This window comes from Gadus macrocephalus, chromosome 13 (assembly GCF_031168955.1).
Source record: "Gadus macrocephalus chromosome 13, ASM3116895v1".
NCBI lineage: Eukaryota > Metazoa > Chordata > Actinopteri > Gadiformes > Gadidae > Gadus > Gadus macrocephalus.
The window spans coordinates 10,033,122-10,059,505 of NC_082394.1; the positions used below are offsets into that span (position 1 = coordinate 10,033,122).

General features: G+C 45.1%; 2 protein-coding genes across 5 annotated transcripts in view; both read left to right on the top strand.

Moving 5' to 3' along the window:
* Positions 1-12,573, top strand: part of tacc1 (transforming, acidic coiled-coil containing protein 1) — a 30,215-nt gene extending 17,642 nt beyond the window's left edge. For 3 of the 4 annotated variants that reach the window (XM_060069685.1, XM_060069684.1, XM_060069681.1), the window contains exons 2-15: positions 574-680; positions 4,008-4,319; positions 4,410-5,643; positions 6,160-6,195; positions 6,359-6,419; positions 7,169-7,358; positions 7,784-7,848; positions 8,089-8,223; positions 8,338-8,414; positions 8,570-8,613; positions 9,410-9,573; positions 9,669-9,775; positions 10,291-10,411; positions 10,583-12,573. In XM_060069685.1, coding sequence (XP_059925668.1) covers positions 4,076-4,319; positions 4,410-5,643; positions 6,160-6,195; positions 6,359-6,419; positions 7,169-7,358; positions 7,784-7,848; positions 8,089-8,223; positions 8,338-8,414; positions 8,570-8,613; positions 9,410-9,573; positions 9,669-9,775; positions 10,291-10,411; positions 10,583-10,648 — 2,544 coding nt within the window. In that variant the 5' untranslated portion in view covers positions 574-680; positions 4,008-4,075 and the 3' untranslated portion in view covers positions 10,649-12,573. The remainder of the gene's footprint in view (positions 1-573; positions 681-4,007; positions 4,320-4,409; positions 5,644-6,159; positions 6,196-6,358; positions 6,420-7,168; positions 7,359-7,783; positions 7,849-8,088; positions 8,224-8,337; positions 8,415-8,569; positions 8,614-9,409; positions 9,574-9,668; positions 9,776-10,290; positions 10,412-10,582) is intronic. The other variant, XM_060069683.1, reaches the window with a different exon arrangement.
* Positions 12,574-19,249: 6,676 nt separating this feature from the next.
* Positions 19,250-26,384, top strand: part of loxl2a (lysyl oxidase-like 2a) — a 28,203-nt gene continuing 21,068 nt past the window's right edge. Inside the window, exon 1 of the mRNA XM_060069689.1 lies at positions 19,250-19,385. The gene's annotated coding sequence lies outside the window, so the exon portion shown is untranslated. The remainder of the gene's footprint in view (positions 19,386-26,384) is intronic.

Sequence of the window (26,384 nt, forward strand, 5' to 3'; positions counted from 1 at the left end):
ACTTTGGTCAACAGATTGGGGTTATCACCATTGAGAATAGATAACCAGCTCAGATCCAACGGTGTATCTCTTACTACGTTTCTTTATCATTTGTTGCCTTTTCTCTGTTCCTCTTTTACACGTATACAAATGTTGTCAAACTCATCTGAATGCTGACCTATTTGACAAGCAGACAGGCATGTACTGTATGTCTTGGCTTATCCGTAACAGCAAACCAAGTCTGTTGTGTACCTCTGATCGTAGAGGGTTGTACTGATTAAAACAATTGAATATACAATTCTGGATTAAATAATGAAATAGGTGTATCGTTCCCCCTAAAGTGATTCCCTTTTCATGGCAATATCCAGTTTACTGTTCCTGCTCTTGTGGTTTAGTTTAATACCATATGTTCTTGATAATGTTTATGGTTCATTCTGGTACTGTAAGTTACTGTTGATTTAACTTGGAAATACTAAACCCAGGGATCCCTTTCTATTTCCTCTATTTCTTTCTTTCTTTCTGAAACATACTCTCTTTATCATTCTTTCTCCCCCCTCTCTCTCGTTTCTCTCTGGCTGCCCGTGGCGACAACAGCTCTGACTCAGAGGGCCATTTTGAGACCCCGGAAGCAGCCACTCCAGTCCATGCACCCCCCTCACCAAGAGAGCTGGAGAACAACAACACGCATGCAGGCAACACAGGTGGGAGCCCCGCAGGAACACGTGATGGACGCACACGCACGCATGCAGGCAGGCGGACGCACACGCAAACACTAATCAGTAGCTCACTCAGATCAATCATACAAGTACGCACACAGAAACAGACACACAATAAAATGTACTCAAATAAAGAGATATGCAAAAACAGGTAGACAGGTAGTTCAGAGAGACAGGTACTCAAAAGGACGGAAAGATACACTGGCAGGAAATCCAACAGATGGGCAGAAAAGCGTTGAGAGAAAGAATTGTCAGCAGCCCTGAATGCACGCAATTCTTGAAGATAACTTCTTGTTGCCACGGCAACAAGGATCTCAGTGGTAGCCCTGGGCACGGCCTTGGACAGCCACGTTGGTTCACGTGTGTGTGCATGTGGCAGAGAGCCCGACCGGGAGACAACGGGGCTGCGCTACAAAGCACTCCTTAAAGAGAAAAGGTAAACACTGCCTTTGCCCTGGAGCCAGGCACCAAATCTCTTTCCGCTCCCCGGGGCACAGTTCTGTGTGTGAACCGGCGCTGTAGTCCTACCCAGGCGGGAGTGGGAGTTTGCATGTGATCCACTCTATTATTATTATTATTATTATGTAAATTCCAGGCATTATGTGTGCCTTGTTTGAGACATCTCAACAGTGCTACTAGATTGCACGAATAGGTCCAGATTATATGAATAGCTCATTATTCACCATCACAGATATCTTAAGACACAAAGACATTGTAGTCCGTCATCATATGAACCAATGGTAACAATGGCACGAGAAAATAAGGCCTGCTCGACAAGTGTCCCTAGAATCCATTCTGAGTGGTTAGTCCTCAGGTTGTGATGATGTAATCATGAGTGTCATTATGTAATCTAAAAACATTGGAGGAGAGGGGCCAACAGGCTTCTGTGGTAGTGGTAGGGCCCCCTCCCCCTCCAGTGTTTCAGATCAGATCGACCCCGTTACACTGGGAGGCAGAGCCAAAGGGATCCTGTGGTAGTAGTGTCCTTTGCCCTGGAATTCCACAGGTCAGACATAAGCTGTGACCTTGTATTGTTCCGTCTGACTGAGTGTGCTTCAGGGGGTCCCCCACTCCGAAGTCCCCTCTCTTACTGCCTTCAGTTTCTAGAACACAGCCAGGGTTGGAGAGGTGAATTGAGAAATATATATGTGGCCGTGTGTGAGTGAGTGAGAAAGACTGTGGATTTCTACTGTCCGCTGGCGCAGAAGAGTAAGAAGGATCCTGAGATGTAAACATGTGGTTCATGAAGCTGAGGAGCCCTGTGTGTGTGTGTGTGTGTGTGTGTGTGTGTGTGTGTGTGTGTGTGTGTGTGTGTGTGTGTGTGTGTGTGTGTGTGTGTGTGTGTGTGTGTGTGTGTGTGTGTGTGTGTGTGTGTGTGTGTGTGTCGTTACAGGGAGAATTGGGTAACTGTCGCCCATCTCCAGAAGTCTCTCTAACGTAAACACACCGTTGCTAGCCAGCTCGTCTCATGACTAAACTAAAAGGCGCGCTCCAGAACAGACAACCTGTAAATGTGGTTTAGATAGCTCAGCGCTGTCTCAGTGTTTCACCTGAAAGGCTCCGCACCCACACCCACATCAGCAGTGTGCTTGTAATCACTAACCCCCCCCGGGAAGCAATGGTTACAGTTTGAATACCTACGAGCAAGTATCCATCCATTTGCAAGAGACATGCATTAATGATTGGTCTTGAGATTTGGTTAATTGACACACAGTCTCATTGGGACAGTGTTGTTGTAGTGAATATGATGGGACGGTCAAATGTTCAATTGATTTAGAGATAATCAAATTTGAATGACAAAAGTGATCAGATAATTGACCAAAGATTAGTTTTCATGAAAGTAATTCTACAAATAGATTTAGCCTCAGATATGTCATTTACTTTTCCCATGCCGTCCCTCTCCCACTCTCCCTCTCATTTTCTCTCCTTCTCTACATCTCTCGTGCACGCACACCCAGGACTCGTTTTATCACTTCTTACACATTCACAGACAAAGCAGAGGAAGACATCGTTGGTCAAAGAAAAGCACCCTATATTGTGAGACAGGCTTATAACAAAGCCCGTTTTTCTTTGAACAGTTCTCTGTATATAGGCATGTTTGAGCACATCTAAATTCTCTACATCAAATCTGTGCTTTGTCGTTAACACGATGTGCCGCATTGATGTGGATATAAATAAGCCAGGCAGTCTTTCGTCTCCTAGCAACATAATATCGCATGAAAGTGGTGAGAATGACAGACGTGGTGGAATATGCTGTCATCTCTGTGGCCCTCTCCTGGTGTTATTTACTACAGTCTGTCTGCTGTTCTGCTGCTCATCACACAAAAATATACATTTTATTTTAATACTGTACAGTGCGGTTATCATACTGTCCTCCACTACCATTATCTCCAATCGACATTATATTTAATGTAAAACATCGCCATGGTGACATCAGAAATGTTCGTTATTACACGCCACCTCGGTGGCTGCCCGACTTTTCTTGGGCTCATCTAAACAAAGGACGCAGGGTGGTGGTGTTAAATCCGGTTTATTATACGTTTTAATACCGATGGCTAGGGCGCTCCACTGCCATGCAGGAGCTCTCTCTCTGAGTGTGTGGGGTGACGGCTGGTCTAACCTGTGCACACTGATTACTCAATGGGCAACAGGTGTGCAGCCTCACCCAGCCCCAGAGTCCAATCAGACACCGCCAGGTGAGGCTGCTTCAACGAGGGCTGAAAGGTTTGGGGAAATAATCGAATTGCAATTCTTTTGACCAATATTGCAATTTAATGTGCGATTTTTAAAATTATTAAGTTCCTTATGTTGGGTATTATTCACCAAAAAATAAATAAATCATTCTTTAGCATGACCAACACAACATTGGAAGCAGTCAACTTAAAAACTGCTCTTTCCTTTAGGCCACGCCGATGTGTTGAGATTCATTTATATTATAAACTTCTTTATTTAACTATTGAATTGTAAAATAAAAATAAATGAATCGTACCGATTTCCAGTCAGTAACGGTAACAAATCACTTTTTTTTTTTCTTTTTTTTTTTTAATCGCAGCCTTTGCGATTTGCATACCGCGTTCTATAACATCGCGATTTTGATTTGAATTCGATTAATCGTTCAGCACACACACACACACACACACACACACACACACACACACACACACACACACACACACAGTGACTTTATGTTTAGATTTGATTGTCCAGACCCCACAAACAGCAGATTCTTAAAGGCACAAAATTACTTTTGGTGTCCAATGGTTTACTTCTTCTGTGCTGACTGGTGTTTGTCTCTTCTCCGGTCCTTTCCAGATTGGGAACCAGAAGAACACCTGGTAGTTACCATACCTGCGGGTGTAGAGGACCCATTACTCGGGGTCATGGGTCAAGACGAGCCGGCGGCTGCACTGGTTGCCGCGCTGGACATCAAAATCCAAACCCAGAAGGAGGAAGAACCAGAGGAGAGAACCCCCCATACCTCGGCCTCCTCCGCGAGAGCCCCAGACACACGTCCGACCGAGGAAAAGCCGGAAATATTAGATGAACCAAGCACAACTCAAACTGTATTACCGCCCCGAGAGCCAACGCCACCTCCTCCACCAGCTCAAGCTCCACCAGCTCAAGCTCCGCCAGCTCAAGCTCTGCCAGCTCAAGCTCCACCAGCTCAAGCTCCACCAGCTCAAGCTCCACCAGCTCAAGCTCCACCAGCTCAACCTCTGACTCCACCACCAGCTCAAGCTCCAGTTCAAGCTCCAGCTCCAGTCCCAGTATTCGCTGCCCCAGTCCAAGCTCCTGCCCCAGTCCCAGTATTTGATGCCCCAGCTCCTGCCCCAGCCCCAGTATTTGATGCCCCAGCTCCTGCCCCAGCCCCAGTATTTGATGCCCCAACCCCAGCTCCTGCCCCAGCCCCAGTATTTGATGCCCCAGCCCCAGATACGAACACAGAGCCGGAGGAGGCCTCCACCGAGGCCAGTGGGCCTCCAGGCAGCAGGCATCCAGACCCACCTGCGGAGACCCTCCCCGCCGCTGACCCTGAAACCCGGCTCAACGGCCCCCTCAGCCACACGGAGCCCCCCCCGACCACACCGGCCCCTAAGCCCAAGCTCACGCCCCTGAAGATGAACACAGCGCGGGATGAGACCCCCCGCGAGGACGAGCAGGCGGAGCTTCAGCCTCCCCAGGCCAACTACAAGTTCGACCCGGATCAGCTGGACGACAGCTTTAACCCCTTCATGAGCGGCGGATCCAAGATCCAGAACACGCCCCCGCCCTGCGACCCCGCGTTCCGGCCCAGACTAGAGCCCATCGGCTCCGCGTCCGAGCCCGTGGTCAAAGAAGCGGAAATGCCGGCGGAGACGCCAGAGATGCCGGTGGAGGCCAAGGCTGTGAAAATGGAGTTTGGTCTGGACGAGGGGGAAGTCTCGAAGCCACCCCCCAAGAGGCTAGGCGGGAGGAAGACGGCCACTAAAGTCCCCGGTAAGAAAGTAAGACCCAAGGTAGCGGGAGGTTCCGGCAAACCGGCCCCAGAACCCACAGTATCCGACGAGGTTCCCAAGCCGGTATTGGAGCCGGCCCCTGAGCCAGCAGCAGCGGCTGCATCCATCACGGCGTCGGACCCCGGGAGCCTGGACGACGTTCCCATTCCCAAGTCGAAGAACACCTTTGACCCAAGCCAGTGGGACGACCCCGACTTCAATCCTTTCGGGAGCAACAGCGCAGTGGGCAGCTCCCCCACGCCTCCCAAGTCCTCCTATCAATTCGATCCGGACAATTTTGACGATTCTGTGGACCCCTTCAAGCCCTCCAAGGGACTGAGCAACGAGGAGCCCACCGTGGGGGCCCCTCCGCCCGAGAACAAAGTCACCGAAGTGGCCAAGGAGAAAGCGACGCCTCAGCCAGAGAAGAAAGTCAGACAACTCCCCAAGAAAAACAAGGAGCGGTCAGTCACGTAAGTTTGTGCCGTCCCTTGATTTAAATGCCCCATAGAAGCACGGTGTGCTGAGCTAGCCATACTGTATGGAGAGCTGAAACCTAACTGCTCAACCACAAATAACAAAGCCTCTGGCCTACTTTTGAGACCCTGCACCAGAAAACAATCCTTGTAAGCATGCCAAACAGTTAGTGCATGTTATTCCGAGTGTTTATATGTTTACATATTTATAAATATATATAGACTGTTAATTGTCCACAGCTCCGATGGTACATCTATTCTCAGCTTACACGGGCCTGTTCAAGGCGAGACATTCCCATGATTCTAATTTTAAGTATCTTAACACGCCGCGTCACTCACTGGCCCTCGTTTCTCTCCTCTCCGTCCTTTCTTTTCCTCCCATCACTCTCTCCCATCACTTTCTGCATCCCTCTATCCTTCATTATTTTCTTCATCCTGCCTCTATCCACCTGCTTTGGTTCTCCTCCTCCTCCTCCTCCTCCTCCTCCTCCTCCTCCACTCTGCTGTCCTCAGGACCTCTGAGCGGGCCAAGCTTTTCTGTTTTCCGTTGTAAGTAGCCTTTCAATGCCTTCTGCACTCTGTCATTCTCTCTCACTGGCTGTCTGCGCTCTCTCACACCTGCTCCCCTGCATCTGTATTTCAATTTGATATTGTTTAGTGGAAACACTTGACAAGTTAGTTATACTTTTGTTCTTGTGCTGCCTTTTTATAGGAACGCCTGCAAGACCAAGAACATTGAGAATCAAACCTCGGTCCCTGATGTTTTCAGTCAGGTAAAGTGTGTTTGTGTATGTGTCGTGTCAGTGTGTGTGTGTAAGTGTGTGTGTGTGTGTGGGAGGAAAGAATGCCGCTGAGTAATAAAAAGTGTTCAAGTGTCACTGCAGTAAGGTGGACTTTCAGCTGAACACACACGCACACGCACCACGCGGGCACCCAACCAAACAGACTGCGCAGGCACCCACCCAAATACACCACGCAGGCAACCAACCAAACACGCACGCAGCTGAGATAAGCATCCGTGTGTCCAGCTCTGCAGTGTTCTTGGTTTCAATGCAGACTCACTTTGACTCAGCTCCCATTAGGGAGACGGTACCTCCCACCCCTAATCACACACGCTTGTGTTTGCATTATGGTTGAAATTGTTTAGCATTGGTTTAGAGAGAGGGTATTAGGTTCTACATATTCAGGTAGTAGGGTAGGAAGTTTAGGTATAAGTAGCTGGTTCAGTATAGGAATTAGGTTGGAGAGTTGGCTAGGTTTAGGTATTGGGTTATAGATATTTAGGTCTACTTGGTAGGAAGTTTAGGTATTAGAATATTTAGATGGATGAGTTGAAGTATTGGGTCAGGGAGGTGGTTTAGGTATTAGTTTAGCTTGGTGGTTATGTTTAGGTATTAGGTTAGAGAGGTGGTGTGGGTATTAGTTAAGTTAGGATACTTGTTTTGTTAGTAACATATGTTTACATTGGAAAGGTACCTGATGTGGTTGAGTGGACCGTTGACGTCTTCGAATGTGTCTGCAGGAGGAGGATGAGGTTATTGTTGTGGCTCCAGACATGACTCACAGAGTCCATCACGCCACGGATGAGGAGAAGCTAGCTTCCACCGCCATCATGGGTCAGACGGCGGACCTACAGGAGGACAAGGCGGACACACAATGCAGTAAAGGACTGGTCACCACTCAGCCCAGCAGTGACATCACCATCACCAATGGTATTTACAGTATGGCTCTGCTGTGGTCCGTCAGATCATGGTCGAATGATTAGATGGTACACACAGAAATTAGGCGTGCTGCTGGGATTTTAGTTAAGGTTGAACTGACGCTTATATAATCGGAATCTGATACTGATGTACCAACACGCATCCATGAATCACAGTCTCATTCAGTCTAATTCTGGAGGCTTTAGGCGGTGTACTGGCAGAGGGAATAGACCAAGTAAAGGTTGTGTGGGATAAGAGTTGTTTTTGAAATTGTATAAAGCTCAGGGAATTGGTGCCATGCAACAAGCTTGTACTTTTGATATTTTTTAACATTAGTATTTATGGTATCCAATGAAATGGCATTCAAAAGGATATATTCAAAAAATAATGTAAGAAATGTCTACCCTTAGTTTCATACCCACTTGGCTTGTCTGTAGGGCCCAAGATGACAACATCAGACATCCTGGAGGATGATGACCCCTGCAGTCTGAAACGCCAAATAGTAGGTTCCATAACTATGTCATGTACTGCCTCATTAACACACATTTTAAAAAAATGTATATAAAAAATATTCTTTGACATATCATTTAGCTATATTTCAATATTATGCAATATATTTAGATTTAGATACTTAGATCTACATATATAAGAAAAATTATTTTCTCTCTACTTTTCTCTACTATTCTGTTTACACCAAGTCCCTTGTTTTAACGGTTTACCTCTTGTCAACTCTGATGTTCAGAGCAAGGATCTCCCTGTGAAGCAGCTCCCCAAGGTCCCGTCCAGCGAGGACCAGGACACCCTGATCTTCACCCAGGACGGCCTGCCTCTCAGTGAGATGGACAAGGCTGCCGTGCTCACCCTCATCAGGGAGGAGGTGGGTCATCATCTCACACACACACACACACGCACATGCACGCGCACAAACACACACGCCTTCTCCAAGCAGTTGATACCTAATAAGCTAACCTTTTCTTTTGTCCTGGATCAGATCATCACTAAGGAGATGGAGGCCAACGACTGGAAACGGAGGTACGAGGAGAGCCGAGAAGAGGTGATGGAGATGAGGTATGGATCTCTCACATTCAGTTCAATTCATGGCTCTAGGGTTTGTTTTTTAAAAAATAATGTTTGAAAATATTTAGTATTTATATATGCAATTGTAATTTAAAACAAATAACATATTGAAGACTGTACTATATGGGGATATGTTTTCTTTACAGGAAAATAGTTGCAGAATATGAGAGAGCTGTTGCACAGATGATTGGTGAGTAATGTCGCCCCCTGGTGGAATATTTCCTTTTATAGCATATTTTTCAATGTTGACAATCATCCATGTGACGTACTGTATCCTTTTCTATCTGTTACCTATCTCATTAGGTTAGGTTAGGTGATCAAATCCAAGCACACTTGACCAGTATAACAATTTAAGTCTTCACAGATGCTAAAAGAAATTCTATCCACACGTGTAAAAATGTAATTTGATGCAGATCTATGACATAGATCTTTAATTTGTCATTTAATATCATGTTCTTCACTCTCTCAATATTCCATATATGTGACGCTTATCCCACTGTTTTGCGATAGCCGTCGCACTAAACACAGTATCTCAGTAGACTCACTACAATGGGTGCCCGGTCATTCAGCTGTTCAGCACCCAGGCTCTGGAACTCCCTCCCCCCACACATAAAACAGTCAGACACCATTACAACCTTCAAGTCACAACTCAAAACTCACCTGTTCAAACTCGCACACAACGTCTAACTGATCACTGTTTTGATTTTTTTTTTTTTTTTTGTTTTGTCTTGTTTTTGTTTTTTTATTTATTTCTTATTGCTTATGTTTATTTATTTATTTTATTTATTTATTTTTTCCACAATGTCTTGTTTTTTAAAAAATGTATGATGACTATATGCTCTGTAAGGTGACCTTGGGTGTCTTGAAAGGCGCCTCTAAATGAAATGTATTATTATTATTATTATTATTATTATTAGTAGTAGTAGTCATGCTCATTAACAATCAGGGATTTCTCACCGGTTGTGATTGTGCTTGGTCGTCACCAGAGGATGAACAGCAGCAGAAGTCCCTGTCTGGCAACAAGACGGTCAGGCAGCTGACCATGGAGAGGGACCAGGCCATGGCCGACCTCAACTCTGTGGAGCGCTCCCTCTCCGACCTCTTCAGGAGGTACGAGAACCTCAAGACGGTCCTGGAGGGATTCAAGAAGGTCAGTCCAAGTTTAAGTCAGGTCGCCGTCGACGAACTAGCACAAGCCGTCATCCTTCCACCGAGAGCTAAGGGACCCGTTTCTCTGCTCCCTAGAACGAGGAGTTGCTGAAGAAGTGTGCGCAGGAGTACCTGATGAGGGTCAAGCAGGAGGAGCAGCGGTACCACACACTCAAGATCCACGCCGAGGAGAAACTCGACAAGTAAGAGAGATTTAGACCGGAAGATCTCACCGGTTACACCATATCCTGTAGGTGATTAGTTTGAACAGATTGACCAAAACTGATCTTTAAACATCTGCTAACATATTAGGAGATGCTTTTCATTGAAAGCAAAGTACATTGGATATAGGTAGCTTAAGAGCAGGTATGGGGTCGGGCGACTTGCTATAAGGTAGGTAGCAGACATTGGGGATCGAACCCAGAATCACGACACATTAAATAATCCACTATCCTTCGCCCACACTACCCTATGCCCTATCTTGGTCCTTAAATCTAGATAGGGCTAAGAAAATTGATAATGTAATGAGGGAAAAAGTTTTTGAATGATTCCTCAGAAAAAACAACTTTTAATGATTCATCATTTTAAATATTTTTGGAAGAAATGAACATGCAATTTCTCCACTTTTTACGATGGTGTCGTCCGTACCATTTATTTGAAGTCATGTCCCACGTATGGCCACAAGTGTACCATCTTCTTTGCCCTGTGTTCTCCGCAGGGCCAGCGAGGAGATAGCCCAGGTGAGGACCAAGGCTGCCTCTGAGGGCGTGGCCCTGGGAGCCAGCCTGAGAAAGGAGCAGATGAAGGTGGACTCCCTGGAGAGAGCTGTCCAGCAAAAGGTAGTAGAACTCCCCGTCGAAAAGAACACATCTGCTGGCCTTTAATTACAGTCTGGCACGGTTCGAAAGTCTCTCTCTATCTTTCCACATTTTTTCCTATCCACGTGTTCCACTCAACAATTCCTTTTGAAGTCTTCATATGTGGATAACCCTCTCCCCCGTCTCCCACAGAATCAGGAGATTGAAGAATTGACCAAAATCTGTGATGAACTGATTGCCAAACTGGGAACAGACTGAAGGGCATTGGATCAAGCCAGGATCCCCAGACCATTTTCTCTTCCACCTGGCATGTAAATAGTACACAAGCACGCATTGGCACAAAATATTTTCCGTTTGGAGAAAGAAATTGTATACCTTTTTTTTTTGCTTCAATAAATACGAGATTGCAATATCAAAGCTGAAGATACAAATTTTCTGTCAGCGTTTACAAAGGCAAATGGTGTCATATCATCGTCTTTATCATAGACATATATTTTTTAATAAGTACTATTGAGACACGTGTTGTTTACTTACTCCACGTTTTGTGTGAGACCTATAGGTCTATAACATAGATGGGGTCAGGCTAACTGAGATCTAGTGTTCTGGCATCTTCTGGCAGGACGAAAAGCAGAAAAATACATGGACAACTTCCATGTGGCCATGCAATCATTTCTATTCAAGAATACTATTGATGTTCAAATCCTAAATTATCAATACACAATACACTCTGTTTAATCACATCCCATTTTAACTTGGGAATTCTTCATATCAAGCAGGAGGAATGAGGATTAAATGTGTCTTTTAGATGCAATCCGTTTTTTGGCAGAATAAACTCTTATTGACCCCCTTCTTAGGCCAGTCTAAAGGCTAAATGTGGACAAAATTACAGAACGAAAACCCGCACACGCCCACTGAGCAATTGGATCCCATTTTATACTACATGTATCATTAAAAATAACATTTAAATGTATGTGGGAGAGATGTGTGCAATATGTCTTCATAAGTCGACAAAAATAATAAGTATGTCATACTGGGAGGCAGCCTAGACTGATTAACTTATTTTTGGTCTATAGTGTAATTTGTAAAGTTGATGATATCATATTTCACAGGGAAGGATTAGCTAGTATAAAGTATATATAAACCGACCACAGTATGTTATGCTTGTACACTTTTTTTCATCTTGTATTATTGTTTTTTGACTTCCTTTCTAAGTGCAAATATGCAAGTGCTATTTATGTCTTGGCACATAGTATTATTTGTGCTACTATTTGTATTGTATCAAAAGTGAAATTCTCCACAATCGAGTAAATAATTTGCCTTTTGGATTCTAACTGACAATTCTGCATTGCTAGATACATACAAACATACATGATATGGCCCTACATTTGTATAAATATTTTAATTGTTTAATGGAGCACCTAAAAAGACATACACAGAACATCAGTTATATTGTTGCATATTCATTTTGCATGATTTGAAGTGTATTTAGATATAAAAGAAACATGTCTTTTATAAACCAGCAACCTTTTTGAGATAAAAACTCTATATTGTCTAAAATGAAGGTATTTTTTTTCTTTTTCTGTAAAACCAACTGTTGCTAATGTGCCTTTTGTTTTTGTTTTCTGTGAAGAAAACATGTGCCAATCTCTTTGCCAACTTTGGTTCTGAATCTGATGCCAACGTTCCACTCACAAACTATCCAGCACAAAGTAGGGAGTTGTTAGGACATTGAATAACTGCACTTTTAGATTTCAAAGCAGGGTTATACTGGTTCATCAAAAGACCATGTGAATATATATTTTTTCAGATTCCACCAAGTTATGTCCTGGTCTAATCTCAATGTTACAGCACAAGGGTTGGGTCAATTAAGGAACTGTTTATAACTTAAATTAAGGTGTGTTCATGGATCAAAACAATCAACTGCCAAATGCTGTTGCAAAATCACATTGGTTTCAATATGCGTGTTATCCTATCGTGTCAGCTTTGCATTTGTTTAAAGGTGCTTTTGAAATGGGAAAAAAACATTGTGACAGTACAATTTGTGTATATTTTATACTAAAATGATATGCATTTTGGTCTTTAATGTTTGTAAAATGCCAGAAGTGAATACGCCAGATTGTATGTTAACCGTTTATATTTTGTGCATAAAGCATTCCTAAATAAATGTTGAAGGTATAAATGCTGCTTGCCAGTTTGCCTACAACTTGTATTTCTGCATCGCTACAGTGTGTGTGTGTGTGTGTGTGTGTGTGTGTGTGTGTGTGTGTGTGTGTGTGTGTGTGTGTGTGTGTGTGTGTGTGTGTGTGTGTGTGTGTGTGTGTGTGTGTGTGTGTGTGTGTGTGTGTGTGTGTGTGTGTATATATATATATATGTATATGTATGTATATATATATATATATATATATATATATTTATATTGCATTAATTTAGATTCATCCTGATCGGTGAGGTTTTTCATTGCAACAGACAAAGTCCATCGGGTCTATATCTTATGACCACTAGGTGGGGTAATAGGATTCCATTGCATGCCAGTCAAAGTGGGAAAGTACCGTGTCAGACCCACAAAATAGTTCTTGATTTGCAGCGTGATTTAGCACATCATGGTTTTGTATTAAGTAACGTTAATCCACATTGCTGCCAATACGTTTGGGTATGCAGTTCTGACAAGAAGTCTTATGGCATCTTGACCTTTTTTCTTCATTCAAGTAACCTCATTGAAAAAATCTCATTCGCTTCGATCGATCGTTTTAATCAATTGTCATTTGAAAGTTAAGAGCTGCAGTACGTGTAGACGATCACGCACCCGACCATTGTGAAGGTCTACTCACAGTATGCTTACGGTTTTTTCCATCGCCTGCCAAGTCGTTGTTTTCGTAACCCCTCTTCTGTCGACGTAGGGCGGGGCTAGGATACAGGGACGACTGCTGATTGGTGCATCACTGATTCTACGAGTGGGACTGGCGCTTCGTGACAACCCCTTAACCATGAGCTTTAACAGATGAGCGCCCAGTGTGTGCAGAAAATCTATTCAAGTGCCTATTTCCAATATCATCCAAGTTACAAAGTAGGCATTTAAGACGGCTTTTTCTCGTCTGAGGACGGCTACGTGAGGAGCTTACTTCCCATTCTCCGTTTTGCTAAGTAAGTAGTCATAGTCCAACTTTGTATAACTTTTGATAATTTATGATTAGGTTCAGTTCTTCAACGCTTGTTGGGGGGAAAAAATGGGCTTCAATTGCATGTATGACATTGGATTACACTTTCCATTTCCAACTCCGATTTGATGTTTATTGTTTAGATTGTGATACATTTTGTGATTGTGATAGTCTTAATAATTGCTATAATTTGTACATGTTCATTGTTTCAGTAATTCATTGGTAGATGTAGCCAAATCAACTTTATCCATGGGATAAGTCCACTGAGGGAGCTGAACTCCAGTGTAGCATTGGTATCAGATGTACTTATTGCTAAAACTTTATTATGTGGAACAAATAATTAATATAGACATGGTCTTCGCCTTTGCAAAGAAAAATGTATATGATCTGTCGGATTTCAGTTTATATAATGGATTTTATAGTAATACGATTATAATAAAGAGTGATTAATGAATCACTCTTTATTATAAGTCTTTTGTGTGAAGTGAAGTAGAATACATCTAAGAATATATACAGAAAGAGAGGCAGCTCTAATTCTGTGAAGTCTTGCCTCACTTTCCTCATCCAATACAAGTCTACTGGATTATAAGTGTGCTTCTCTTTCCTCAGAAAGTGCAGTTCAACCCTGTCAGTTAAACTTGTCCCTAATGACATCATTTTGACCACCTTCTCCCCTCTCTGACTTTGACCACCGGCTATAATTGCTTTCACTTCCTCCCGTCCCCTCCCCTCTACTCCTCTTCACTGGCCTCCCCGCCTCCCCAGAAGTCCTCTCCCGCAGGGGTTTTGGTTCCTGCATGACACTTTTAAGGGTTGAAATATGGAGGTGAGGAGAACATTCCCCTCCTTTCCTATACTGCCCCTGGGCCCTGGTAGGCCGAGAGATAACAGCAGCCACGTATAGCCCGGACTGCGCCCTTCACCAGGATTCCACATTTGTTCTTCGTTAGACTGTCAGAGAGAGAGAGAGAGAGAGAGAGAGAGAGAGAGAGAGAGAGAGAGAGAGAGAGAGGCAGAGAGGAAAGGAGAGAGAACAAGAGGTGGACGGGAGAGGGAGAGCGAGAGAAAGAACAAGAGAGGGAGAGAGAATGAGCACAACAGAGAGATCGAGCACAACAGAGGGAGAGAGAGAAACAGAGAGGGAGAAAGAGAGCAAGAGAGGGAAAGGGATAGGGAACAAGAGAGAGATAGAGCACAACAGAGGGAGAGAGAGAAATAAATAGGGGGAGAGAGAAACAGATAGGGAGAGAGAAACAGAGAGGGAGAGAGAGAAACAGAGAGGGAGAGAGAGAAACAGATAGGGAGAGAGAAACAGAGAGGGAGAGAGAGAAACAGAGAGGGAGAGAGAGAAACAGAGAGAATAAGAGAGGGAGAGGGATAGGGAACAAGAGAGAGAAAGAAAGAGTAAGAACCCGAGAGCGAGAGAGGAAGAGAAAGAGGTAATGAGAGTTAAGATGTATCTTATTTAACTTCTTATGCTTTGGCAATGTAAATGTTATACGTTTTCCAATGGAATAAATCCCTTTGCATCTGGAGAGAGAGAGAGAGAGAGAGAGAGAGAGAGAGAGAGAGAGAGAGAGAGAGAGAGAGAGAGAGAGAGAGAGAGAGAGAGAGAGAGAGAGAGAGAGAGAGAGAGTTAGGAGAGACATTCCCCAGTCTATCCCTTAGACTCACAAGTATTTCATCTTCCTCTTTCTCTCCACCTTCTCCCCTTCTAATTTGTCTTTATCCGTGTATCTTTCATCCACTGGCATCCCAGACCCGCTGGCTCTGCCACTGAAAGTCTGGGCTGTTCTGTGGCTTCTGACTGTTGACCTTGCTGAGCGCTTGTGTTCAGTGGCAGAGACTGGCCAAACGTGACCGGTGCCTGCTAACTGACTGTACGCGTCTTTCTACATAAATCCCCAATGATCTCACAACCAGGCCTCGTCTGCCATACGCTGCTGTACTGCAAATTGCTACCTGCCTTTACCGACATTGAAAGGAAAAAAAAACATTTAGTCCTTTAAAATTGCCATGTATTTTAGCTTGAGTTAGTTTAGGTTACTGTAAAAGGCTTTGATATCTGGGTCCTCTGCCACAAAATGGTGAACACTGCAGCCATACAAAAAATAGCATTGAAATAGTGCAAGAAAGTGCAGTAAAGTAAAGTAGAGAGTGAAAAGAGTATAATAGACTAAAGTTGTATAAGGCTACCAGCCTACCGCATAACGAATATCATCATGTCCTTTCAGGGGGTTTCTGTCAGGAGGGTCTTCCCCGCATCATGCTGCACACACTTTCCAGCCGCCGCCTGCCCTCAGCCCCCTACTGCTGCTGGCGTGGTGGGCACTGAGTCTGGCCCAGGCCGACCCTAACGCCACCCCCACCATCCAGCTCCGTCTGGCCGGGGACAAACGCAAGCACTACGAGGGCCGGCTGGAGGTTTACCACAGCGGAGAGTGGGGCACGGTGTGCGACGACGACTTCACCATCTACGCAGCCCGGGTGGCGTGCAGGGAGCTGGGCTACCTGGACGCAGAGGCCTGGACGCCGTCGGCCAAGTACGGCCAAGGACAGGGTGAGAGAGAGAGAGAGAGAGAGAGAGAGAGAGAGAGAGAGAGAGAGAGAGAGAGAGAGAGAGAGAGAGAGAGAGAGAGAGAGGAGAGAGAGAGAGAGAGAGAGAGAGAGAGAGAGAGAGAGAGAGAGAGAGAGAGAGAGAGAGAGAGAGAGAGAGAGGTTATTTTGTGATCCAATGAATGAAACCTGGGGAATCCATCTGGTCAACCTTGTTCTTTAGACTCGAAGCTTGAACTTTGGGACTTTGCTTATTTTTCTTTCTTCGATGTGTTTATTTTGTTTTACTTACGTTGGAAGAATACTTTTATAATTATAAGTGTGAATCTCCAAGCCAAACACAACTTCCTAAAAAATCTCCCCTAAAAACACACGCGCGATCACACACGCGCACACACACACACACACACACACACACACACACACACAGCACACACGGCACACACAGCACACACACACACACACACACACACACACACACACACTCTCCAACCCCTCCAAAACACACACCATACACACTTTTGTCAGTGATATATAAATATCTGTACAGACAGTTTCATGTGTTCCATGAAAATCCCTTCAATCCCTTCTCCAGTTCTCAGTCTGTCTGTCTGTCAGTCTGTTAATGACCTGGGGGCCTATGTGCTTTCCCCATTAAATCACAGACATACTTATCAGCACTTGTGTGAATGTGTGAGTGAGAGACAGAAAGAGAAAGTGTGTGCGTGTGTGCGTGTGTGTGTGTATGTGTGGCGCCCCGCCTGCACGTGTGTGTGTGTCTTGTGGGAAAGAGGGGGGTGGCTAGATGAAATGAGCGGGGAAGCCAGGCACTCAGACGTCCGCTCATCGTTCCACATAGTTCCGTGTAGGAATAACTTTACGGCTTTACATTAACTGTCACGCTTCCAAACACACTGTTAGAGCGTGCCTTGTTGTTAACGAGTGTTAACGGCTATAGAGATCAAAGTGCCCCATTCCTCATTAAAGCATGTTTTCCCGCTGGGAATATTAACTGGTAGGGATTCGTCAGGAAGAGCCCAAGTGAAGGCAGACATTTAGTAGGTTTTCTCTGTGTAACTTAGAGGATATTCAAAATTTAATACAGATATTGTTACGTTGTTATATTATATATACCCCAGAATGTCAGTCTAGCAAACTTTGTTGTCATATTTTCCATTTCATCTGGAGAAGGACTTTCATTATATAATAGTGATCCGTTTGGAATATATTGGGTTTTTAAAATAGATGAGATTTTAAAGAGATAGGATAGTCTCTACTTTGACGGTTGGGGGGGGGAGGGGAGCCAATGGGCCAGTAAAAGCTCCTTAGTTTTTTCACTCCTCTTTCTTGAACAAACAATTCACAGGCTTACAATATGTGGAGCCTTCCAACTTGCAAGTGCACATTCAAGTGCAGTTAAATGTGATAATAGACAAACAACATTTTGATATGATGTTATCTAAGCCATGATATGTTATGTTATGGTATAATGTATTATCAGGATAACATGTCGAGCAAATCTATCTTATGAGAGAGCGTTATCGTTTCAAATGACAACTTCAGAAGTTTATTTTAGCATTGTACAGCCAGTTATCCTAATATTCATCTATATTATCCACCAATCCCCACCTAAACCGGACGGTGATGAGTCAGAACCGAGTCTAACTCTGACAGGTTGTTATGATTCTGAGTGGAGCCATCCAGGAAACACACTTCCTGTGCACTCTGTTCCCTTTCCATTCCACTGGCGTGAAAAATCATATTCCCAGGAAGCATGCCGTTGATAGTTCTAACATAGCCTATTCAGGTATATTACCGCAGTACTGCATGATGGGCCTCTGGAAGGGGTGAATGGTGTGTGTGTGTGTGTGTATGTGTACTTGTTCTTGAACGTGTACGTGTATGTGTGTCTGTGTGTGGGTGTGTGTGTGTGTGTCCAGTCAGGTCAAGTCAATTAGGCTTGTCTAGCCATTATTCATAGTTACAGTCTCAAAGGGCCGCATTATATGCCACCGCCTCACCCCAAGCCCGCCAAAAGGCAAGGAAAAGCATCCTCCATGTATATTTAAGGTGTGTGTCTGCGTGTGTATGTGCCTGTGACTCAAGTTACAGGCTTTTAATCCCTGAGGACCGAGGTGGTATTAGTGCCAGGGAAGGCGATGAGTGATGTGCGTGTGTGTCTGTGTCTGTGCCTGTATATGTGTGTATGTCTCCTGGCTACGTGTCTGAGAGCACGGATGTAATGAAGTCATATTGAAGGTATGAGCAGGTTGACCCCCCCCCCCCCCCTTCCGACTACACAGTGATCCTCTCCTCTCTCAGCAGTGGTTTCCATGAGCTGTGCTGCTGGGGCTCCACTCCTCTGGGATGAGTCATGGCCTCTGGCGGGGCCAGCAGCACACCAGAAGGACAGGGGCTTAATTTATTAGTGATCATCCCGTCCTCTGACCCAGGTCCGGGGGTGGAGGAATGCGGCTGGGTCAGGCGGAGAGAGCAGGCAGGACACAGCTCCACATGAGGAGTCGCTCTGCTGGGCTCCCTGAGCCCAGCGTTTAGTCTAGTGGACGAACTGAGACAGAGGTTTATGTGCATGTTCAAGGTCAGACATACGTCGAAGGCTACCTCACGGAAGACTGATGGTGGTTTCGGAACAGGCCAGCGAGTTGCCCCTTAGGCATTCACCTGCAGCATGTTAACTGATCTCCGGGCTATTTTTACAATCCTTAAGAATAGCTCGCATTTTTAAAACAGGGGCGCAGCCTTATCCAGATGTGTTGTTGGAGGAGTATGACAGACCAAGAAAGCAGTAACATAATTTATCTCCACAAGGGTTATAACCCTGACCATACAACCTGGCAGACCGCAAACATGCAACCATGTAGATGATGTACAATCTCCTGGGAGGGCTCGAGACACATGGGTCACATGATAGTCTACTAGTAGCTGAGTGTTTGACTCCCAGCCCAAAGGTTCAGGGTTCCAAAACCAATGTCCTCGAGCAAAGACCTCTACCCTCTCATGAATGACATGTTGACGATACCCAGAACCCAGTGACTCTGGATCAGAATAGTCTGCTTAGTACCTTAATGTATTGTGGCTCCACCGTCAGGTCGCATCTGGATGGACAACGTGAACTGCCAGGGCAACGAGAAGAGTCTGGCCCTGTGCAACTCCAACGGCCTTGGCGTGTCGGACTGCAAGCACAGCGAGGACGTGGGCGTCGTGTGCACCCAGAAGCGCATGCCAGGCTTCAAGTTCGTCAGTAACGTGGGAACAACCTGGAGGTGAGTTCACAGGGAGAAACACACACTCTCACACACACACACATGCACACACACACACACACACACACAAACGCAGGCACACACAAACGCACGCACGCACGCATGCATGCCAGCACGTGTGCAGACGAGACGGAGACAGGGAAAAAGGCCCAGGATGAAGGAACAGTTGTATAACTATTTTATTGTTCCAAGTTGCTCCAGGTTATTCCTCCACTTCAAACCTGCCTGCAGCAGTAAAGAGACGCATGACCTAACTCCCCAAAGGCCATACACACACAAACACAAACATTTCTGAAAGGGAGTAGGGTAAACATGACTTTACTCTAAAGCAAGCAGCTATGTAATATTCATGTTGTATTCCTGGATTACTGAGTTTGAGTAAACCTCAACAGAAAAGGGACACCTTTTGTACACAAGCTAGTCTTGTCTAAGTTATACAATTTTACCCGGGGCTGTGCCGCGCAGATGTGCTTAGCATTAGGGGAAAAGCAAGAAATACATTTTAAATAGCACTTATCAAATCACTAATAACAGTGATAAACCCAGACACGAACCGTCCATGAAGAGGTCCAGAATAGCCCTATGAAAGCAGGCAGCATGAGGCCCTCTGGGGGGACAGGATGAGCTCATAGCACAGGAGGCCTCAACTCTTCCAGTGTGCCCAGCAGAGACCCAGGCGGTATCCCTGAGTCAGCCGGGGAGCTGCGTAACGGGGAGCCCCCCTATGCGCCATTTGTGCTAATGTCTTTGCCAGGTCTGGTAAAGTACAGCCGACACAAGTGGCCCCCAACTCCAACTCCTCCACACACACACACACACACACACACACACACACACACACACACACACACACACACACACACACACACACACACACACACACACACACACACACACACACACACACACACACACTGCTGTCTGGGAGACTTAAACTGACTCACTCACCCACCATGTGTGTACAAACCCACCCACATCTACGTTGTGCAAGCACGCACGCACACACAATCTCCCCTAAAAACACACGCACGATCACACACGCGCACACACACACACACAGGCACACACAGGCACACACACACACACACACACACACACACACACACACACACACACACACACACACACACACACACACACACCGGGGGAAGACCTTCCTGTCTAGTCTGGCAGGAACCCACTCTAGTCAGCATGGAAAATGTGCGTGTATTTGTGTGAGTTAGGGGGCTTTCTCCCACTAACACACCAGTGCAGTTAATGTAATGTAAAACCACTATCTGTCAGAGACCCTAGTCAGGAGTCAGACGGCATTCACCATCCCGCCAGACCAATGACGACATAGCAACAGATGGTCAATATTTTAACACTTTAGTCAGGGTTTCCTGCGGTGGCGGCTGACACACCAGAATAGTGTCCACATTGCGTACGGGAACTCAACAGACGGCACGTAGTACAGTAGATCCTTCTCCATCCCTCATGAGTCCTGTCCTTAGACGGCTAGCCTGGTTTCCCAGAGACACAGGGCTAGACACAAGCGGCATGGCTCAATCTAACATAGACGTAAAGAGCTCCTTAAGCATCACTTACACTAACCCTATTCACCGTTTGTCCAGGTGCCTATCTTAGCTTTGATCCATATTTCGCCCCCCCCCCCCCCCCCCCCCCCCTGTTTGGTTTGTATATATTAGTGTCTCTGAAGTTGTTATTTTAGTTTTTGCTCCCCACCCTTTTAAACATTTCCCCTGGTCTACACTCACAACCCATGGTGATTCAAGTCTGGTAGGGGGGGAAGTGGAATGGTCAACGGTCAGGTGCACTTTGTGTACGCGCTTGACCTGATGTCAGCCACGGCTGGCCCAGTTCCTTCACAAGCCTGTTTATTCACTGGGATGAATCAGGCATTCTGAATGGGTTACACCCGGAACGTGTCTTAAAATGTGCCAGGGGTACTTAGGAAGTAAAACAAATTGGTATTTGTATTTGTTCAACCCTTTGAAATAATCCCACCTTCACATGTGTTGAGACGGTTTGGCCATTTACTATTTTTGTTTTTCCCAGAGGTTACTGTTGAACATTCATTGGATGTTTTGGTGGGCTGCTAGGTTTGGTGTGGTGGGGTTTTGATTAGCATACGAAAATATGAATCAACTTACTGTACGACTTACTAATTGATCTACGGTCGGCTGACCAAATTAGATTCCTAAGTGGTTATGAAACCATTGGGGAAGGTTTCATATTCAGCTTGGAGGATCTGATGTATGAAAACATACGAACACTCAGGATACGGGATTTTCAAATTGCTACGTGCTCAGCGCTGCCCACTAAATGATAGCTATCTGATTCCCTATCCTTATGAAAAACGTATATGTGGCTTCTGTTTTTTCATGACCATTAGTGTTTTTCCTTTTTTCCTTGGTTGACCTCATCTCCACATTCACATGGAAAAGGAATACCCCTGTATGTGGAAAATAAAGCTGATATTACCCAGTTATAATGAGCGAACACACACAGCAATACAAGGCAAAGCTATTTCTCGTCTCCAGAAGTCTTTATGTGATCCTCTGTCATGCGTCCAGGTTTTGGTTTTGAAGCCCTATATTATTATTGTCACCAGAGGCTGTTTTGATGACCTACATTGTAGGTTATCGCCGCAGTATCCAACGAGTATCCTCCCTTTTACAACGACATAGGAGAAAGGATGGACTGTGGTGGCATTGTCTACGACAGCATTGAGTAGTCAAGCATCAACTGATGAGGTTCATTGATAGATTTATACATTTAATTTAGTTAATTAGTAAGATAGCTATTTTGAATCTTCACTTGAAAATGCATCCTCTCTAGAGCCATTTGGCCCTTCTGGGCTGCTGTAGAACATGGCTGGCACGTCTTTTTCCTTATGTCGATATAAAGGGCTCAGTCTAAGGTAACAAAAACACACGCATTATTTTCATGGGATTATTAATTCATTAAAACATAGTTATGACTATTATATCCCATTTCTGCCAGGACTGTTCTGCTAGCTGCCACTAAATTCTACCCACTTCATCTTCAACACTTTAACAACTCTGTCAGACAAATATTCAGGCGCTGATTGATTCAGCACTGTTGCGCAAGCTCGGACTTCCATGTCGTGACCATTCTCATAGTTTAGATTCTCTTTCTCTCTCTTTTCTCCTCATTTTATTTGGGTTGGCTGTTCTCTATTAGCAAAACTATAAAATCAGCACTTGAAAGTGTTTATCATTGACTAGAACCAAAACGCGTCTGTCAGGCAATACATGTTCCTTTCCCAAGGCAAGAGGAGGAAACGAATGACATCATCAGAGTGGTATGGGGGAGGTTGATGGGGGGGGATGAGTTTACCAGCACGACTGAAGGAAAACGAGGCAGCAGGGAAGGGTTTTTTGCATCCTCCGGTACTGTGGGCAGACAAGGACAAACAAACGTCAGCATGCCAGCTTTCTGGTCCCACATGTGGAATGAGTATTTCACACTTGGGATGGGGTGGAAGGGAAGACTAATATTTCTTATCAGCACCACCACAACACAGCTCCGAAAACTTTCCCTTCTTGGCGTGGACACCTGAGATAGCTTGGGTTATCATTGCGATTATTCATATGATAATTTGGCTACGGCTTGTCTTCACCGGCCAACTTCTATCCATGGCCTTCTCTTCATGCTCAAACTTGAACGACCTGAGTATGTCTGTATGCAGGCAGCGGTGGAAGATGGACATCTATTCCCATAGATAACCTTAACAGACCCCACCCTTTGGTTTAAAAAGTGTTACGGAAAGTTGCCAGAGCTTTGTATCGATGGCAGGTCCGGACAGGTATGCCTGCTTACAAGGGTTTAGCCTCAAAGATCCCTAACAACGGGCTGAAATGGTGTTAGATCATCTCTTCATTCCATACAAAGGGATAAGCAGTAGCTGTAGTAGCTTAACAAACAGAATACTTTTTCTTTCGACCTGGCTTTTCTTCTAAACGTGTCCTAGACTCAAAGAGAACAATCGTGTGATTGGTTGCCAAGGAGGAATGCAATGGGTCAAGAGCTCCTAGGTCCCAACATGCAGTTGAATCGGGCCAAAGGTGTGGCCTCTCTCTGTCTCTCTGCAAGGCGAACGGGTGTCCTTTTACAGAGAGAGGAGCTAGACGAGCCAACGCGACGCAGAGAGAGGCTTACAGGGAGGAGAGTGGTCGAGAGGAGAAAGGGCTGATGAATTTGGGGAGATGAAGGAAGTCTTTCCCGGTCTCCCCTTCTATCTCTCGCTGTTCCTCGCTCTCCCTTGCCCCTCTCTCCAAACAGATCAGGTTCTGGAGCAGGCGGATTAAGAGAATTACAGAAAAAAGACACAATGTGTCCACATGTTCAACAGCTGTTTCTGCTCTCAGCTCTCCTCAACTCACGCACGTATAAGTAGTTTTATGGCTGGTGTGACAAAACAAGCGTTTTATAAACCTAATTTATGTTGCACATTTTCCCAATATTATTTAACACAAATTTTACACAAAATGTTACGCGAACCACTCACGTTATACACAACTATTATCTTGATAATCAGTCAGAAGATGCAAAAAATACCTGAATTGCTTGACATGAGCACCAGTAGAGCAGTGCTTTGGGTCAAACCATTACATTGATAGCTTGATGACCTTTGAGCTCTCTAGGACGCTTAGATTTCAAGTTTTGTCAGTCGCAGACGAAATGTCTTTGTTGGGATTGCTTGAAGCATGTTTTTCTTTGTGTGTTTCTCCCTGCATACACCGTAATTGATCTCCGGAATGGAAAGAACCTTCTCCTGCTATGTCTTTCTCTGAAACGTTGGGGAACTTTGAGAAACTGGAGGGCCTCTTTGTGTGTGTGTGTGTGTGTGTGTGTGTGTGTGTGTGTGTGTGTGTGTGTGTGTGTGTGTGTGTGTGTGTGTGTGTGTGTGTGTGTGTGTGTGTGTGTGTGTGTAGGAAGGGGGTTACAGTTGTGAGATCCATTTAACAGATTTGCTTTTCTTTCTCTAGCTTGAGTGCCGTTGGTTTCCCCTCATGTTCAGACAGAGAGGGGGGCACGTGTAGCTGAATGTGAAGGTTGAATAAGTTGAATAAGAGAAAAAGAAAAACACAGTTTTCAGAGTTAGTCAGACCAAATGTGTGTGTGTGTGTGTGGGGGGGGGGGTGCTAGACCCACCCCAGCTCATTCATCACATCAAATTATGCCGGCCTCCAGTTAAAAATAGTTTAGTACCAGTAATATTCTGTGTTATTGCTAAAGTATTCGGAAGTCACTCATCAGCGCTGCTGCTGCACTCTCATTTTGATGGACCAATGATGCAATACCTACAAAAAAAGTTGTTCTGGTTGTTTAAGGAAGAAGGGAAATGTTGGCCTAAGATCCTGTAGTCAATCAGAGAGGAATGAGCAGCAGCAGCCCATTCTGGCAGTTAGGATGAGGGGGGGGGGGGGGGGGGATACGGGAACCGGTCCCAGGAGAATCTAAAGCAGGAACTGATGTTTCCTCATGTTTGGTGCTTTTCTTTCTTCAAACGTACATTTGACCAAACTATTTCCTCACCTCCATGGAGGACGCTTCGAGCCCTCCGGGTTCCTATACGGGGTCTGTTAGCGAGTCCTTATGTTTGGTGCGGTTGGAATTTCCTGCGTTGCATTCCAAAGGAGTCCTAAAAATGACCGTTGGTGTTGATTTGGGCGTTGAGCAAACTGAAGTATGCTGATGTTATGTCTGCCGGCCAGGCTTGAAGTGGGAACCGTGGCGGAGGGAAGCCACGTGCGTGTCTTCCCTCTTCTTCAGAAATACTCATTCCTAAAATACAGATCAAACTATCTTCCAAAAAACGGTTTCTTTCATTTCCCCCCAGTAAAATCTTTAAAGCCTCCCAAATGTACACGTTGCATATTGCGTTAAAAGAAAATGCAAAACCGCAACACTGCACAGAAACTCGACCGTACCAAAGCTATCATCTATGCGTTGCTGTAACGTCCACTGTCTGTAGGTTGCTGTCCTGTTCCCTCTGTTGTCATGCACGGGTGCCAATCAATGAATCACTTTGATCATCATCCCTCCTCCACCAACCAGCTCAGCCGATTCCACCAATCACCTCATCAATTAAAAGCCAGTTTGGCCTGGCTAGCTCTCTCTATTTTTGGTCTGCTGAGGGTAACCCTGCTTGGGTCTCTAGGGAGTTTGATAGGATTGCTGGCTCCTTTGATATCATATATACAGTATATATATACTTATTATATTATAGATATTGTCTATTAGATTCCCTTCTCCCCCTACTTGCGTTCATTGTGACCTATGGTTCAGCTCCACCATTTCTATGTCCATCGTTGCTACCTTGCGGTCTTGGGAGACGTAAGACAGAGGCCTCTACACATTGACAACACGTAGTGCTGTTTTCTATTTAGAAACTTTAGGTTAGGAGTGTTGCTACCCACTGTATTTTTGGGTTAGTTTAGGTCACCACAATGCCCGGTTGCATTGTGGTGTTTTGCTTGTTTCTTTTGTTATGTTAACCAGTGCCCCAGTAAACCCACGTTCAACCACAACTTACTCATCCGTCATCCATAACCCGGCCATTTTACATCCGTTTCCCCAACCACTACCCAAAGACAGAGGGGATGTAACAATAAGCCAAACCAGGCTATCTTTATCTGCAGCACCTTCCGGCATCACCACATTAACCCTGATCTCCATGTTGGAGATCCACCACCCATGATAATGGCCAACTGACCTCTCTGCCCTTCTCTGGGAGGAAGTGGAGGTTTTCCGAGACATAGTAAGAGAGAGGACATTCCTCATGTCTGACACCATCTCAGAAAACCAGCATCTTTCCCAAAACCACTGCGTTTTTCTCACAGAAAACCTTTCTGGGGGATCTTGGTGAAAGTCATTGCTACGTTTAGAACATATAAATAGGGCTAAACTCCATGACTCGACTCATCTTCTAAAGTTATTGTGTCACAACTGTTTACAACCACGGGCTGA